We start from the raw sequence: 19,120 nt of genomic DNA, 5'->3' as shown, positions 1-19,120 counted from the left end.
CTTTCTGAAGTGATGAAAATGTTTAACACGGACTAATAGGGATGGCTGCACATGTATGTGAATATACTAAAAATCACTGAATTGTACAGTTTAAATGGATGAATTCTATGTATGATATGTGAATTATATCTCAGTAAGGTTTTTCTTTTTTAAAGTAATTCAGGAATATTCTATTCAGTTGCTCTAGACCAGCAGTCCCCATCCTTTTTGGCACCAGGGACCAGTGTCATGGAAGACAATTTTTCCACGGATCAGGAGAAGGTAGGGCTGGTTTTGGAATGATTCAAGTGCATTACACCCCAGCTCACCTCCTGTTGTGCAGCCCAGTTCCTAACAGACCTGAATCAGTACCAGTCCACCGTCCAGAGGTTGGGGACCTCTGGTCTAGACTAAGGGTCCAGTAGCCTCAGTCCAGGAATTCCCTCTGCAACACAACACCTTAAAACGAAACATTCTGACCCTGGCTCCAGCTTGGTAGAACATGAAACTCTTAAAATAAAACATTCAGCTTTACCTTAGTGGCAATAGTTCTCAAAAGGGTGCATGTTAGAATCCAGTATAATACTCTAAAGAAAATACAGATGCCTGGGGCCATGCCATAACTACTACATCAAAATCTCTGTGATGGAACATGGAGCTATATTTTTTAAGTTCCACAGGTTAAAAGGTGGGGGAGGAAAGATGGGCTTTAATAGACATGTTAAGAACAAGTAGAGAAATCTGAAAATGGTCCCTATGTTAAATACTATTATTAAATTGAAATTAAATTTCTTGGATCTGATCATATAGTGTAGTTATTTAGGAGACTGTCCTTGATCTTGGGAGAAAGACTTAAGGGTGGGGCATCGTAATGTTTCAGGAAAAAAGTTATATACATATACAAAGATAAAAAGAAGCAAAATATGAAGTTAAAACCTAATTGCTCAATCTAAGCAAGCTTTTATGGGTATTCGCTGTACCATTCTTTCCATTCTTCTGTAGGTTTGAGATGTTTAAAATAAAAAGTTGGAGAAAGGGGTAAGTTTCTTATCCTGATTCTCTCTGTGGCCTAAGAGTCACAAACTTCAGGACATATAAGGAAATCTTTTGGTCCAAAAATTAACTTCCTACCTATACTGTAAGAAGAAGTTTATTCCAACTTCCCAGAATAAACAGATGAACAGAGCTTTCTACTCCACATATGCCAACCCAAAGACTTATACTCCCAAAGAGTAGATCAGACCATATTTTAATGCAAACAAGCTTCTGTTATTGTACCCTACAAATACTAGTGTGCCTTGTTCTGTGGATAGAGAAGAAAGTGAGATTAGCACAAAGTCAATGAGTGTGGTAAATAAAGACACAGGGCCACTGAGGGTAAAAGGATACAAGATGCAATCACAGGCAGAAAACAACCTGCCAAGACTACGCAGTTTAACCTTTGTTAGGTCCTATCAGACAAAGCTGAGACAAAGAAAAAGCTCATTCTTTCATTCAGTATATACTAAAATTCCCACTGTGCGCATAAAGTGTTGCCTATCCTCATATACTAAACAAGTATACCACAGAGCTATACACAGAAGCAACATGACTTGACAAAATTTAGAATCATTTCTGTAAGACAACTCTTTCCCAGGAAATGTATTCATTAAAGTTACAATAATACTGAATCTTTTTTATAATTCTCAGTACATAATTAGTATCAGTGATAAATAAGAGAACAATTAGAATATATTCAAATTAATTCTTTTTCTATTCTTCACTTTGAGAAAGTAAACTACCCAAATCCTAAAAAGGAAAACAATTGATGTGTCAATGACAAATGACAATCAAGGACTTTTTCATAAAGAGACCATCTTTATTAACACTTACCAAGCCAGCAGTAAGAGAAGGCGCAGACTGTCCAAGGGACTGGTTCCTCATTCGAACCAGGTTTGATGCTTCTCCTGAAGACTGCCAAGTCACCTGTCCCACGCTGCTATGTACACTGCTGGACAAGGGAAGCAGCTGCTTACCTTCAAACACAAGGTTTGGAAAATATACTTGTAATTATGTATTAATTAGTTGATGAAAAAATACAATGATATCAAGTGAATAAAAGTATATTGATTTAAAACAAAGTAAAGTTCTTCCATATTCACTTCAGAAGCTGTAGCCCTTGAAAAAATTCCAGCCATCTTGGTGCTGGTGAGAATTCCAAATGCAATACTGAAGTGAACTATTTAAAAATTTTCTATAATATCCACCACCATGCTACTCCCTACCCCCTACCCTGAGACCCAACCTAGCAAGGTAGGAGTTTTCCAATCTCTTCCATCCTACTTAGTTTCTCACCAACTCAATGCAACACAAGTGGAGCTGACAGATTCTCCTAGACAAGTTTGGCCCTTAGGTTTCCAGAAGACAAACACTGAATCTATACTGCTCTCACAAGACTCCATGTATTCACCCAGGACTGGCTACCTTAATCCCATTGAAAGACTACAAGAAAGTCATCTAATAAAGACTGAATATCTAGAATTGCAATGACCTTCTGAGATACAAGTCCCATTTCAATCCCTTCCTTCACACCATTCTTCACATTGTTGGTAGTGATCTAACCAAAACAAATGGGATCATGTCTTTCCGTTCCTTAAAAACTTCTAAAGACTCATTACTGTTTAAAGAATTAAGCCAAACTTTAAAAATACTAAAAGGATCCTCCGTAAATCCAGATTCTTTTACTGGCCTCATCTCCTTCTAGAGTTCCAAACCCATTCCCTCACTGAACTTCAATATTATGCCTTGCACCTACACCTGGCTTTATCCTGATTATCCAATTCACTTGGAAACCCTTCCTCTTCCTGGAAAAATCCTGTTCATCATGGAAATACCCACTACAATAAAGATATGAGCAAAAGAAAGTTCTGAGTTGGTTTTTCTACTACATATGTTTTTATTACAAATAAAATGTGATAAAACTTATTTAAAGGACAATTCAGCAAAACTTATTAAAATTTTACCTTGAATGTGTTTGGACCCAGCATGCCACTTGTAGAAATATAGTATAAAGAAAAAAATAGTAGACCAGAATGTTCACCCTAGCAATTCTCACCATAATAATATTAGAAATAAGGTAAATGTTCATTACAAGTTAAAGAAATGATAATATCTCCATATAATGAAACTCTTAACCCGATAAAAATAATGAAGTGCTCAACATGTAGTCAAAAGAAGAATGTTCAACATTTCTTGCTGAGTGAAAAAAGCAGAAAGTATGTAGTATATCATCCCAATTCTTATTTTTAAAATAAAAACATTTGGGTATATTTACATAAATTTTTAAATGTATGTTTAAGTATAATGGCATTATATAATATATATATATATAAGTGGTGTGAAGGGAAACAGAAGGAAGTAAAATTAAGGACTTTCCCCTTTCTCCTACAGTATCTGCCAGGGTGTCAGAGCCTTGGAGGGCCAAGCTCCAGACATGTGCAACCCAGCCGGTTGTAAACGTTGGGCAGATGCAGCACCAGGATGACTTGCAAATAGGACATCCTCGGATCCTTGGCCATCCTGAAGAGAGAAAATTAATGCCAGGTGGAGCATCTGCATACGAAGTTCTCAGGTGCCTTCACCTGAGACAGAAACCTGCCTCCATCAAGACCTCAGATATGTCACAGTCAGCCCCTGTGACACCAAGAAAAGTAATAGTTGAAAGAAACTACTGTCAATGGGCTTTTGCACTGAAATTTTGGATCACGTCTCAAATTTTACTCAGGAAGACAAAATCCCAGAGGAATAAATTCTGCACCCCAAAGAGTGACTAAAAGAAGGCTCAGTGCCTAGGAATTCACACAAAGGAAAACAACCTGAATATTTATGTAAACATACTGCAGAACATGGCGACACAGACTACTGATAACATTTACTATATGTATTTCATGTATAGTGCCCCCACGTCTTTCCAACTAATTCTCACAAACATCTACTTGTCTCCTTCAGTCATCAACCTCATTCAAACTAAGATCTTTCAGGGAAAACTGAAATGTCTGTCTTACTTCCAGTGTCTTTACAACTATTACAAAAGCCAAGTTCAGGCCATCAGCCTCTTAGCCGCTCTTGTTGCAGCTTGAGGAGATTCTTTTTGCTCTTAACATACACAGAACATGTACAGATATAACCTTTAGCCTTTCAAAGGAGTCCCCATTTACTTCATTCCTCCTCTCATACATACCATCCATGATGAGCCTTACACCTATAACCATGAGTCTCAGGTTTTTTAAAATGTCCCTCTGGAGAGCCTGAATGGATCACACATCCCCACCCCTAGTCTTGCCCTATGGAAGGGTTTATCACATCCTATGAAAGCTCTTTAATGCTTACCCTACTAAACTATGAATTCAGTGAGTGTCAGAATAAGAATTTCAAGCCATTTAAAAATTCCTTGAAGAAAAATGGCATTTGTGGTGAAGGAGACAGGCGCAGCACAGTAACCTGGCAGCTGGACCTTCAGCTCTGTCCCCAGAGCCACAAACCTCAGTCTCTCCTCACATCACTCTAGCCCACTCCACCCTCTCTCAGCTGAAGCCCAGGTTCCTGAAAGCAGAAAAAGCCCAAGACTACCATCTGGCTAAAATATTATGTCAGATGATCCTTATCTATGAACCAGAAAATCCAGAAGCCAAGAAGCTTTTCTCACTTTATTGAAGAAATGTTGCTGATGGAAAAAGATCAAAATCTTTGGAGAAGATGATCAAGATAGTGAAGAAGGCTACAATGTTAAAAGTGAAGGACAAAGCAGTAAGCAGTTAAGTGAAGAAAGTTCTAATGAATGTGAAGCTGGGTGATGAAAGGGGCTACTATGGTTTAATCTACATATATTTTTATTACTTATAACATGGAAGTATAGAGAGTTGCAAACCAATAAATAAATAAAAATTCCTGAAGAATTTACTTTTTTAGGCCATAAGAGTGAAGTTGGGTTCCATTATTAGTTTCACATACATACTGCTTTATACCTGCTAAATTAGGAGATAAAGACTTTAGTGGAGCCCTGGCCAGAAGGCTCAGTTGGTTGGGATATGGTCCCATACACCAAAAACACTGTGGGTTCAACCCCCAGTCAGGGTACATACAAGGGTCAACCAATGAAAACATAAGTAAGTGGAACCATAAATCAATCTTTCTCTCTCCCTTTGCCTTCCTTTGTCTCTCTAAAATCAATACTTTTTTTTAAAATACCAATTCAATTGGTAAACCTTTAAATGTTCACAACACAATCCCACATTTTTTAAAAAACAAAATTAGGTACTTACCTGACAAAGAACTGGCCAGGCTTCCTCTCCATAACTTACAGTCATCCTGACTAAGTTGTCGTTGGAGTTTAGTTTTTCCAGTGGATGAAAATATGTCAGGATTACTGAGCTTCCTGAACAGCAGGGGACTAAGTCCAGGTATCACATCCTTCAAGGAGAAAAAAATAAAACATAAGTCTTTAATGCCTTCTCTGAAAGTGTCTAAGAACTTTACCTTAAACATCTCTACAATAGCACAACGAACTGATGTAGAAAGTACTAAGACAGACCTAACCAGCATAGCTCAGTTCGTTGAGTATCATCCCACAGAGTGAAAGGTAGCCAGTTCAATTCCCAGTCAGGGCACATGCTTGGGCTGCAGCTCTGGTCCCCAGTTGAGGGCATGCAAGAGGCAACTAATCAATGTTTCCCTCACACATCAATGTTTCTCTCCTCTTTCTCCCTCCCTTCTCCTCTTTCTATAAATAAATAAATATTTTTTTTTTCAAAAGAAAGACAGTACTAAAGCAAAATGAGAAGCATAAGGAGAATACCTGAAATCTGTGCTACCAGCCCCTTGAACAAGACTCAAGTAACTGGTACCATAGCCAATGCTAGAAGCCACAGGGATAAAAAATGGAAAAATGTCTACCTCCTTGAGAAACAATTTTTTTAAAGCCCTCTAAGGTCATATACTGTGATTGGTAGGTTCACAAACATGGGAAAGCACTAATGTTGGTTGGTGGTGGCTATCTGAAATATAATTTACAAATTACCAAGCATAAAGAGAAAAGTGAAGTTGATGAAGAAAAATAACAATAGAAGGAAATATTTTTAATTGTTAATAAATGGATAAAAGGATAAAGGGGGATATTTAGTCACTATATCATTAAAGCAATTGATGTGAGCAGTAAGAAAGAAGAACTGGAAGTAGAAGTTAATACAAAAAGAGAAGGCAGCAAGGGAGCAGCCTATCTCCCACTATTTGGTGTGTTATGAATGAAATAGTACCTATCCATCAAGAAGAAACCATGGATGGAAGCAGGGTTTGGGCACTAATGCTAGTAACCCACAAAAAAGGCCTGGCCACTCACAGAAAGTAAATTTGGATAGAGGAAAATAAGAAGGCCTTGAAAGATACCAAGATAGAGTAATATCCTACTTGAAGGCAATACAGAGACGCAAAGGTCCCATCCCATAGGAGAGCCAGCACTTGACTCGGAGACTTCCACAGAGGATAGATGAATGATTAGTCTTAGCCTGCAAAGGAACAAAAACCAAGCCCTGACCAGTGTGGCTCAGTTGGTTGGGTGTCATCCTGCAAAGTGAAAGGTCGCCATTTCAATTCCCCATCAGCGCACATATCTGAGCTGCAGGTTTGGTCCCCAGTCAGGACGCAGACAGGCAGCCAATCAATGTTTCTCTCTCATGTAGATGTTTCTCTCCCTCTCTTTCTTCCTCCCTTCCCCTCTCTTTAAAAAGAATAAAATCTTTATAAATAAGAGGAACAACAACCAACAGATAACTAGCTCAACACCAATTAAGAGAAAGACATATCCTTTCCAATCTCCCTATTCCCTATGATAACATACCAAAAAAAAAAAAGCCAGAAAACAGAGAGAGAAAAAAATGAAAGATCATTCTCCTTCTTATTCCAAGTCTCCCCTGTCAAAATCTTGCAAAAGGAAGAAAATATAAATTAAATTGAACATTAAATTTAACGTTTAAACTAGGATGTCTTTTTAACTTTTACTTAAGAACCTTGGTCGTTTCATAAAAGTACACATACCTAAGGATATGTCAACAAATTTTTACAAATTAAACATACCTATGTAACTGGATCAAGACTTTTTTTAAAAGACATAACCAAGCAACCCAGAAAGTCCCTGTACTCCCTTCTAGTCACTACGCCAGATCCCTCCAGAGTAACCACTATCCAGGCATCTAACAGGATAGATTATATAAAGTGAAAACCTTTATATGAATCAGTCAGCCTGAACTGTTCTGTGTCCTTTTGCTCAACTACACTTAACATTTAAAAACAGCAGAACATTGTTGAGTTTATCCAAGATCTCATTAAGGGACAGGATAGGAGAATGAAGCAAGTAAGACAGAACCACAAATAACCCAAGAGAGAAAGATAAAGGGCACAGGAAGTACAAGGTACTTACTGACTTCCATACTAACTTAATTTCTTGCAGTTTTCTGGTTCCCATTTCTAATCACCTACAAGGTCCAGCCAAACTACATATTTCCAGGACCAATGGGATACCACAGTACCCTTAAAATAAGTTCTTCCTTTCTACTTAAACTAGGTAAAATTGGTTTCTGTCATTTCTATGATCAAATAATTCCTAATCAAAATAGGGAGTTAACCTTGAAGAGGAGGAGGAAGAATAACTTAAAGGTTTCTGAATTGAGTGGCATGCTTTCAAGCCTGGGGATAAAGAAGGCAAAACAAGTTTACAAATAAAACTCTGCTATGACAATAGTAAAAATTGTACCTTTCCAAAAAAGAAAAAGCCAAATAAGTTCATCACCACCAAACCAGTATTATATGAAATGTTAAAGGAGATTCTTTAAGAAGATTAAAAATATGAACAATAAAATGGCATTAAATACATATCTATCAACAATTGACCCTAAAAAACAAAAACGAATAGGGAGAACAAGAACAGAATCATAGATACAGAGAACATTTAGTTGGTTGCCAGATGGGAAGAAGGCCTGGGGGATGGGTGAAAAAGGTGAAGAGATTAATAAGTACAAATTAGTAATTACAGAATAATCATGGGGATGTAAAGTACAGCATAGGGAAAAGAGTAGCCAAAGAACATATATGCAGGACCCATGGACATGGACAATGGTATGGGGAATACCTGACGGAGTAGGGAGGCTGGTAGGTGGAGGACAAAGGGGGTAAATTGGGACAACTATAATAGCATAAACAATATAATATAACAAAATATAAAAAAGAAAAGTCACACATAAAATATTTAAAAAACACACAGCTGAGAAAGGGTTAGCATTCAGTATGCAGAGAGATCTTTTACAACTTTTCATTACTCAAGAAAACACACAAGCCAATAAATAACATGAGCCAAAGACTGAACAAACACTTTTGCAAGAGGCAAATATGACAAACACATGAAACTATCATTAGATACCCCTAATGATAGTTTCAGCTGGTGTGGCTCAGGGGATTGAGTGCCAGCCTGTGGACCAAAAGGCTGCCAGTGCGATTCCCAGTCAGGGCACATGCCTGGGTTGCGGGCCAGGTCCCCAGTTGGGAGTATGCAAGAGGCAACCAATGACTGTTTCTCTTGCACATTGAAGTTTCTATCCTTCTCTTTCTCCTCCTTTCCCCCTCTCTAAAAATAAATAAATAAAATATATTTTTAAAAAAGAAACTATCATTAGAAAATAAAAACATAAATCACGAGAAGTAACATTAGCAAAACGGTGGACTACACAGCTCCAAGCTAACGTCTCCCCCATGAAAACACCAGAAAAAAAAACAGAAACTGTCAAAACTACCTTTGTAAGAATTCTGGAAAATAGTCAAACGTTTATAGCAACCAAGAGAATGCTGAACCAAGAAGTCAGCTTAAAAATAGGAAAGCTGCCTTGATGGAGTAGCTCAGCTGGTTGGACTGATGTTCTGTACACCAGTAGTCCCCAACCTTTTTGGTGCCAAGGACTGGCTGCATAGTAGACAATTATTCCATGGACATGATGGAGGGGTTGGTAGGGTACAAGAGGTGGAGCTCAGGAGGTGATGCGAAGGAAGCTTCACTTGCTTGCCTGCCACTCATTTCCTGCTGTGTGGCCCAGTTCCTAACAGGCAATGGACTGGTATCAGTCCTTGGCCCGTGGGTTGAGGATCCCTGCTGTACACCAACAGGTTGTGGTTCAATTCCTGCTCAGAGCACATACCTAGGTCTTGGGTTCAATCCCCAGTCAGGGCACCTATGGGAGGTAACAGATCAATGTTTCACTCTCACATCTATTCTCTCTGTCCCTTCCTCTCTCCCTCTCTCAAATCAATAAACAGAATTGGCCAGTGTGGCTCAGCAGGTTGGAGCATAGTCCGATAACCAAAAGGTCAACAACTCAATTATCTTCAAGGCACATGCCTAGGTTGCAAGTTTAATCCCCAGTTGGGGCACCTGCAGGAAGCAACCAATCGATGTGTGTGTGTGTGTCTCTCTCCCTCTCTCCATACTTTCCCTCTCTCTCAAATGAGAATAAAATAAACTTTAAAAATGTAACTAAAGTTTTGTAGCCTTTTTACTTGACTTGCTCTACACACTCCTTTGTTTCTTTTTTTAAGATTTTATTTACATATTTTTAGAAAGAGGGAGGGGGGAGAGAAAAACAGAGAGATAAACAGCAATATGAGAAACATCAATCAGTTGTCTTTCATATGCACCCCTACCAGGGTCCAAACCTGCAATCCAGGCATGTGCCCTGACCAGGAATTGAAGTAGTGAGCTTTCATTCTGCAGGATGATGGAGGCAATCTTGAAGACATCAGTCAATGTCCCCAGTGTGGGACCCTGGTACCTGGTTTCAGAAGAAGAATAACAGACCTTTGCAAATTACTGTTTGTTCTAACTTATCTGGGGACTACCTGAAAGACTGACACATGGCACTCTTCTCTATTTCACCAGATTTGCTCAAGGAGGAAAAGCAGCAGGTATTACTCAAAAACACTGTAAGGTGATCCATACACCCACAGCCACCTGAGCAAAAGATTACAAATAAGACATGAAACAGACCGCCTGAGGTCTGGGAGGAAAAGAAGAAATCAGGGCAATCAAAAACACCTGTGTATACAGGGTTATTTTTGAAAGGCTGGGGCAAAACACATGCTCAGAAAAGACCTCAAAAGACTTTAAGCTTTCATCTCGGGCTGATCCCTAGGTTCAATACAGGTTCCCTAGCTAAGTGTTGAAGAAGAACCCAAGCACAAACTCAAGTCTGTAAAGACTGCGAGGTTTGTTAGTTTGTTTGCTTAGCTTCTTGAGGTCAAAGAAATCTCTGTCAAAACACAAGCTAAGGAATAGAAACTTCAGTACTATACATACGAAAAAACACAGTTTCTGCAAAAAAGATTGGGGAACTCACTAAAAAAAAGGTCACTTACCATCTTCAACAATCAAAAGCTGGCAAACCCTGGAGGGGATAAGCTGATTTCCAGAGTTAACAATATTCAAATATTCATTTTTCAACAAAAAAAGTCACAAGTCATACAAAGATATGGCCAATTTAAGAATCAGAATAAATTAACAGAAACCATTCCTGAGAAAGCACACCACTGAACACAGTAGTAAACTTTAAAATCCACTGTCATTTTAAAAATTATTTTCTATTTTTTTTTTTATTTTAGAGAGAAGGGAAGGGAACGAGAAAGAAAGGGAAAGAAACATCGATGTGTGAGAGAATCATCAATTGGCATTGATTGGCTTCCTTCTGCACGTGCCCCAACCGGGACCAAACCTGCAACCCAGGCCATGTGCCCTGACTGGGAATCAAACCAGCAAACTTTTGATGTATAAGACAATGTTCCAAATAACTGAGTCACACCAGCAAGAGCTAAATCCACCATCTTAAATATGCTCCGATCTGTAAAGAAAAACCTGGACAAAGAATAAAAGATAATCAGGGGGAAATTCATGAACAAAATAAAAATACCAACAAAAAGACAGAAATTATTTTTAAAAAAGGAACCAGCAGAAGTTCTGAAGAAGAAAAGAATAAAATAAAAATTTCAGAAGAGGAGTTAAAGAATGGATTTGAGCTGGCTAAAACAGAATTAGCAATCTTGAAGACAGTACAATTGCAGTATACAGTCTGAAGAGCAGAAGAAAAAGAATGAAAAAAAGTGAAGAGAGTCTAAAGGAATAGGGGGCATCTTCAGAAGAAATGATATATAAAATAAGGGAACCCCAGGGGAAAAAAGGGGAAGAAAGAATATCTGAAGAAATAATGTCCCAACACTTCCCAAATTTGATGAGACATAAAACTACATGTTCAAGAAGCTCAACAAGTTTCAAGTAAGTTAAACGCAAATAGATCCACACTGAGACATATTATCGTCAAACTGTCAAAGCAAATGACAAAGAGAAAATATTCGTAGCAGCAAAGGATACAACTCATCACATATAGGGGATCCTCAATCAGGTTAACAGCCAAGCTTGCATCTGAACCAGACACAGACAGAATCCAGAAGAAGGATGACATATGTGAAGTGTTGATAGAAAGAACTGTCAATTTAGGTTTTTAAATTCTTGCCTTACCTGAATAAGCCTCTTCTTAATATTTAGATGTGTAGCCATTTGCTTGGTGGGCTAATCGTTAAGGCAAACCTTCTAAAACTTAGCTTCACTATGAGACCTTCCAGAAAAAAGTTTTCTAACTCTTTTAGTAAATCTTCTGAAGATCAGGGATGCTAAATTATAATTTGTTATGTATTATCTTACACAATGTGAAGAGACTTAATGCCGTGAAGTTTTGTCATATTGGTCTCATTTTTTACAGCCTATCACTTAGGAAAGCATTTCTTCTTGACAAATGTTATAAAACTGAGGTTTACTTTTAGCATTTTCAACTTGGTGAAAGTGGCCATATTAAATGAGAACATATATATAATTTAGGGGCAAAGTACCTTTAGGGAATAATTAACAAAGTATGCTTGAAATCATTAGTGAACATTTTTTGAGTACTTTCTGTGTGAATAGTTGCTATAAGCAAAAGTTACTATGGTCAATATAACTTAAAAGTGTTTAATTTTCTATTTTACTGAGCCTTAAAAATAGCACTTGTGAGTTTGTAATACTTAATGTTTGGCAATCACAATATGTACAAACGAGTATGATTGAAAATCTCTTGGTTAAAAAAAAACTGTCAACTTAGAATTCTATATGCGGCAAAACTGTCTTTCCAAAAATAAGGGAAAAATTAAGACAGTCCCAAATAAACAAAAGCTGCCAGAGTCCTTTACAACTACAGCTGCCCAAAAACGACTCCTTCAATCCTTCAGACTGAAATGAAGACACAAAGCAAAAACTTGAGCCATATTAACATATAAAGATCTCCAGTAAAGGTAACAAAGTGGGCAAATATAAAAGCCAGTATTTTTGGCTTGTAACTCCACTTTTTGTTTCCTATATAACTTAAATGATAAATGAACAAAACAATAATAATAAAACTATGCTAGTGGGTACACAATGTATGAAGATATGATTTCTGACAACACCATAAAGAGGGTTGGGTAACAGAACTATATAGGAGCAGAGTTTTTGTATGCATCTGAAGCTAGCACAGATTCAAAGTAAACTGTTATAAATGTAGGATGTTACAAGTAATCCCCATGGCAAGCAAAAATATGTATCTAAAAGGTATACACAAGAGGAAATGAGTTGGGGTCAAAATAGTTCACTACACCAAAAAAAAATCAACTACACACAAAACATGGCAATTACAGAGGAAATCAAGACAAAAAGGGTATAAACATACAAAATAAAAATACCTCAATGAGAGAGCCCTGGCTGGTGTTGCTCAGTAGATTAAGTGCCGGCCTGCAAACCAAAAGATCACTGGTTCGATTCCCAATCAGGGCACATGCCTGGTTTGCAGACCAGGTCCCCAGTTGGGGGTGCACATACCCCCAGTAAATAACTTTATTTATTTATTAAAAAATAAAATCTTTTTTAAAAATTCTGAAAAAATTATAAACAAAAATATGAAAGCAGCCAGAAAAAAATCACACTCTACCTATAGGAAAAAAATTATTTTAAATGACAGCAGATTTCTCCTCAGACACCATAAAGTCCAGAATGAAGTAGCACAGTAATATACAAGTGTTGAAACAAAAGAACTATTAACCAAAAGCAATATCCAACAAAAATAACCCTTAGAAGAAGGATGAGAGAATTTGTCAGCAGAAGACCTATACTAAAAGAATAGCTAAAGAAAGTTCTCTAAGCAGAAAGGAAATGATATAAGAAGAAACTTAAGGAAATAGGGAAAGGAGAAAGAACACAATAAGCAAAAATGCAGAAAAATGCATTAGGCTATACTTCTGTAGCATACTAAGTTTAAAAATCACTTAAGAGGGATATTTTGATTAAATTAGAAGGGACCTCTAAAAATGGTAGTATAAAAGACTAGGATCAAGAAATACAAATAATGGTCTCTTCCTGAGAAAAATGGCTGCTGCCACATGGGGGATAAGTCAGCACTGAGATCCCCCTAGCTACTCTCAGTTCTCTCCCCAAAGCCTCCTTCCCCTGTCTCGTCATGCATCTCTAGCCCACTCTGCTCCCGCCTTTGCCAGAGACCAGGATAATGAGCACTGGAATCCATCTGCCTGGGTTTGAATTCTGTCTTCACCATTTAGCAGCTGCACAAACTTGAATTTAAAGACTGTTGGATATCAATGAACACATCAGTTCCATCTGGCATGGCCTCTCCGCCACTAGCAGACAGCGACCATCAGATGCAACACTGGCAGGAAATAAAAAGGCTGTGACACAATCATCATACATTTTACAACTGTTGGCTATATTGAGGGCGCAATTAAAATGAATAGCAAAGCATCAATGTTGAAATAATTAAATAGCCATGATCATGGTCAGTGAGAATGAGTCAAAAACTTCAGCAAAAGTCACATACCTAATGAATATTTTATACCTTAAAATAAACTCATAGTTTCATTTTAATAAATAAGTCAGTTACTGGAAAAAAAAGAAAAAAGAAATATACATTTCAAAAGGATGTTGACAGGATTTTTGGAGTGAGAACTGACATATATTCTAAGAAATTATTCATTTTATCTTGTAAGGATATGGGTTTCCTCAATTTTATCATCATGCCTAAAGTGTTTTTCAAACAGTATGCCATTTATTTATAATTTTGTCATGTTTCCCCCCATAACCTGTCTGGCAAAAGCCCCACTCGTCTTTGTAAATCCAGCTCAGATGTCACCTCCTTCAGGAATGTTTTATAGACTTCAACAGAGATAAGTCCTCTGCCCTTTAATACTTTTATAAACGATGTACTTTTCTGTTGTTGCGCTTGTCATACTGTATTTTTATTGTTTCTCCTCTTAAACTATAAGCTTCTTAGTTTAAAGAAATTACTTAAAACAGTTATGCTACAAAACATGAATCAAGATTGGATAAATTCACTTATGAGATAGCTCAAGAAGAAATTAGAAACATAAAAAAGCAAATTAAAACTGAGAAAACAGACTTCCAGCCAAGATGGAGGCACAAGAAGATATGCTTTGCCACCTCGTACAACCAAAAGGAGGACAACAAATTTAAAAACAAAAAATAACCACAACTGCCAGAAAATCGAACCATATGGAAGTCCGACAACCAAGGAGTGAAAAAAAGAAACATCCAGACCAGTAAGAAGGGTAAAGATGGGCAGCCGAGGCAGAGAAGACATGAGGCAAGGCAGCAGCTAGTGGACCTGGTAGTCCCACATTTGCATGCAGATAAACCAGGAGGAACAGCTGGGGAGCAAGACAGACTGTGCAATCCAGGTTCCAGTGAGGGAAAAGAAGGCCTCAAAACCTCTGGCTATAAAAACATGTGGGGGTGGCAGTGGCAGGAGAAACTCCCAGCCTCACAGAAGAGTTTGTTGGAGAGACCACGAGATCCTAAAACATACATAAACCCACCCACCCAGAAGTCATCACCAGAAGGGCCCAATTTGCTTGTGGGTAGTGCAGGAAGTGACTTAAAGCTGGCCAAGAGCCAAGCAAGTAGCATTGTTCCCTCTCTGACTCCTCCCCGACATTCAGCATCACAACGCAGCAATGTGAGTTGCCCCACCCTGGCAAATACCTAAGGCTCCACCCCTTACAATGTAACAGGCATGCTGAACAAAGAAATATGGCCCAAATGAAAGAACAGATCAAAGCTCAAAACAATAGAACTAAGCGATGAACAAATAGCCAACCTATCAGATGCACAGTTTAAAACACTGGTAATCAGGATGCTTACAGAAATGGTTGAGTATGATCACAAAAAGGAGAGAAAATTGAAGGCTATGCAAAGTGAAATGAAGAAAAATACACAAGGAACCAACAGTAAAGGGAAGGAAACCAGGACTCAAATCAATGATAGGGAGCAGAAGAGATAAACTTTCAACCAGAACAGAATGAAGAAACAGGAATTCAAAAAAATGAGGAGAGGCTTAAGAACCTCTGGACAACTTTAAAAGTTCCAACATCCAAGTCATAGGGTTGCCAGAAGGAGAAGAGGAAAAGCAAGAAATTGAAAACTTATTTGAACAAATAATAAAGGATAACTTCCCCAATCTGGGCAAGGAAATAGACTTCCAGGAGATCGAGGAAGCTCAGAGAGTCCCAGAGAAGACGGACCCAAGATGCACACACCAAGATTAAATTACCCAAGATTAAAGATAAGGAGAGAATCTTAAAAGCAGCAAGAGAAAAGGAGACAGTTACCTACAAAGGAGCTCCCATAAGACTATCAGCTGATTTCTCAACAGAAACCTTGTAGGCAAGAAAGGTCTGGAAAGAAGTATTCAAAGTCAAGAAAAGCAAGGACAGACATCCAAGATTACTCTACCCAGCAAAGCTATCATTTAGAATGGAAGGGAAGATAAAGTGCATCCCAGATAAGGTCAAGTTAAAGGAGTTCATCATCACCAAGCCCTCATTATATGAAATGTTAAAGGGACTTACCTGAGAAAAAGAAGATAAAAAACTATGAACAGTAAAATGAAAACAAACTCACAACTATCAACAACTGAACCTAAGAAACAAAAACAAAAACTAAGCAAACAACTAAAACAGGAACAGAATCACAGAAATGGAGATCAGAGGGGAAGAGGGAGGGAGAAAAATAGGGAGAAAGGTACAGGGAATAAGTGGCATAAATAGTAGATATAAAATAGACAGGGCAAAGTTAAGAGTAGTATAGGAAATGGAGAAGCCAAATAACTTACATGTACGACCCATGGACATGAACTGGGGGAGGAGGGGAGGGGGGGCGGTGATTCCTGCAGGAATGGAGATGTAGGACAGAGAGGAATAAACGGGAGAAAAATTGGGACAACTGTAATAGCATAATCAATAAAATGCATATTTTAAAAAGTAAAAACAAAAACAAAAACTGAGAATAATGGCCCAGGGAAACAGGGTGAAAAAGGTAAAAAGATTAAGTACAAATTGGTAGTTACAAAATAGTCATGGGGAAGTAAAATACATTATAGAAAATACAGTCAATAATATTGTAATAATGACACCAATGTATGGTGTCAAGTGGGTACTGGAAGTATCAGAGGGTAGGGAGGACACTCTGTAAAATATATGACTGTCTAACCACTATGCTGTATACCTGAAACTAATACAAAATAATATTGAACATAAACTGTAATTGAAAAATAAAATTAAAAAAAAAAAACTGGCCCGAATATATTTCACACTCCTCCTCAAAGAGGAGTGAGGCTCTGATTGGACTAAGTTCATTTCACTGAGCCAGTCTTGGGAGGGAAAAGCTGAAGCACAAAGGACAACTAAATAGTCACATGCAAAAGGGTAAATGTAGACCCTTACCTCATATCGTATGCAAAATATTAGCTCAAAATGGATCAAACACCTAAATATAAGAGCTAAAACTATAAAACTCTTATAAGAAAACATTGGAGTATATCTTCATGACCTTGGACTTGGCAATGATTTTTAGGATATGACACCAAAATCACAAGCAACAAAATAAAAAAATGAAGCATACTTCACCAAAATTAGTAACTTTTGTGCATCAAAGGACACTAGCAAGAAAGTGAAAGACAATCCACCAAATGGAAGAAAATATCTGAAAATCATATCTGATAAGAGTATAGTATCCAGACTAAATATAAAACTCTCACAATTCAATAACAAATAACCCAGTTTAAAACTAACAGACTTGCATAGATATTTCTATGACAACGATATACAAATGGACAACAAATGCATCAAAGATGCTCAACATCATTAATCTGTAGGGAAATGCAAATCAAAAGCACGAGATATCATTTTATCATTTATACCTACTAGGATGGCTATAATATTTTTTTATTTTATTTATTTTTAGAGCGAGGGGAAGGGAGGGAGAAAGAGAGAGGGAGAAACATCAATGTGTGGCTGCCTCCCACATGCCCCCAACTGGGGACCAGGACCGCAATCCAGGCAAGTTCCCTGACTGGGAATTTAACTGGTGACCCTTTGGTTCACAGGCCAGCACTCAATACACTGAGCCACACCAGTGTAGTTCATAATTTTTTTTCAAAAGAAAACAAGTATTGGTAAGGTTGTGGACAAACTGAAGCCCTCATACATTGCTGGTGGGAGTGTTAAAATGGTACAGTCACTGTGGAAAACAGTTTACCAGTTCCTCACAAACTCAAAACAAAGAATTACCATATGATCCAGCAATTCCACATATGTATATACACGAGATCTGTTCAGAAAAAGTCCAGCCACAGTTAATATAATGAGAAAAGTCTGCACGACACCCATGTAACCTGACAGCCAAGGAGAGTGAACTGGTATGTGCCATGTGTGAACAATGACGACCTCACTGTACTAGTCAATGGGGGCAGTACATGCCACTGAGTGAGCATGTGTACCACGTAGTTGACGCATTCAAAATTACTGAACAAGTAGAGCAAAGAATCTGTGTCAAATTTTGCATTAAGCTTGAACATTCCTCCACGGAAACTATTTGGATGATTCAGAAGGACACAGCTAGGGGCAACTGGTGATTGGCAGCTTTATCACAACAATGAGCCACTCATGCATCATGTCTGTACAGAGTTTTAGGTGAAACATCAAATCGCCTAGGTGACACAAGCCCCCCCACAGCCCAGATTTGACACCCTGCGACTTCTGGCTTTCCCCAAAACTTAAAATCATCTTTGAAAGGGGTTGGCTGATGGCAACTGGGAGAACTGTGACGTCCCAAGGTGCCTAGTTTGAACAGGACTAAGATATCATTGCCCTATGTAAAATGTTTCTTGTATCTTGTATCTTTTTCAATAAATGTCTCTGTTTTTCATAGTACATGGCTGGATAACTTCCGGACAGACCATACACACACGCACATGTGCATGCACACACACCGGAAAAACTGAAAAATAGGTGTTCAAACAAAAACTTGCACACGAATGTTCACAGCAACACTATCCAAATTACCAAAAGTTAGAAACAACCCAAATGCCCATCAACTGATGAGTGGATGAAAAAAATACAGTATATGTATGCAACAGCATATTACTCAGCCATAAAAAGCAAGTACTGATATATGCTACAATGTGGGTAATTGTATGCTAAAACAGTATGCTAAGTGAGAGATGCCAGACATTAAAGCCACACATTGTGATTCCATTTATATGAAAATGTCCAGAGTCCATAGCAACAGGAAACAAATGAGTCTTTGCCAGGAATAGGGGGAAAAGTAGAAATGGGGAATAACTTCTTATTTGGTACAAGATTTCCTTCTGGGGTGATGTGAATGTTCTGAAACTAGATAGTGGTGACTGTTGCACAATATTTGAGGTACTAAGTGTCACTAATTATAAATTTTATGTTAATTACACTGTATGGTATTTTAAAAGTCAAAGCACATGTGGAGGTGGGCTCCCTAGGGCCACACATCCTTCCAGGAGCCTATTAAATTGAAAAGAGCTGAAATCCAGTTGCCTCTCTCTCTGGCATCTCTTTGGCTTCCTTCTGACTTTTTTTCTTCTTCCACCTGGCTCAACTGACAAAGTGAAAAAGGCCTAAGGAGAGCTCGCACTAGCCCCCAAGATCTGAAGGCCTACAGGGATTGCCAGAG

At 38.1% G+C, this 19,120-nt stretch overlaps 1 protein-coding gene across 7 annotated transcripts in view; it reads right to left on the bottom strand.

The window, feature by feature from the left end:
- Positions 1 to 19,120, bottom strand: part of MAST2 (microtubule associated serine/threonine kinase 2) — a 185,095-nt gene that overhangs the window by 156,581 nt on the left and 9,394 nt on the right. For all 7 annotated transcript variants that reach the window (XM_054572148.1, XM_054572154.1, XM_054572150.1 and 4 more), the window contains exons 2-3: positions 5,280 to 5,427; positions 1,852 to 1,994 (exon numbers count right to left, since the gene is read on the bottom strand). In XM_054572148.1, the coding sequence (XP_054428123.1) occupies positions 1,852 to 1,994; positions 5,280 to 5,427 (291 nt within the window). The remainder of the gene's footprint in view (positions 1 to 1,851; positions 1,995 to 5,279; positions 5,428 to 19,120) is intronic.

Source organism: Pteronotus mesoamericanus, unplaced genomic scaffold (assembly GCF_021234165.1).
Source record: "Pteronotus mesoamericanus isolate MK-2021 breed Mesoamerican mustached bat unplaced genomic scaffold, CSHL_Meso_final contig_221, whole genome shotgun sequence".
Lineage (NCBI taxonomy): Eukaryota > Metazoa > Chordata > Mammalia > Chiroptera > Mormoopidae > Pteronotus > Pteronotus mesoamericanus.
Note: the sequence above shows the minus strand (reverse complement) of the source record. Positions and strands in the feature narration are given on the sequence as shown.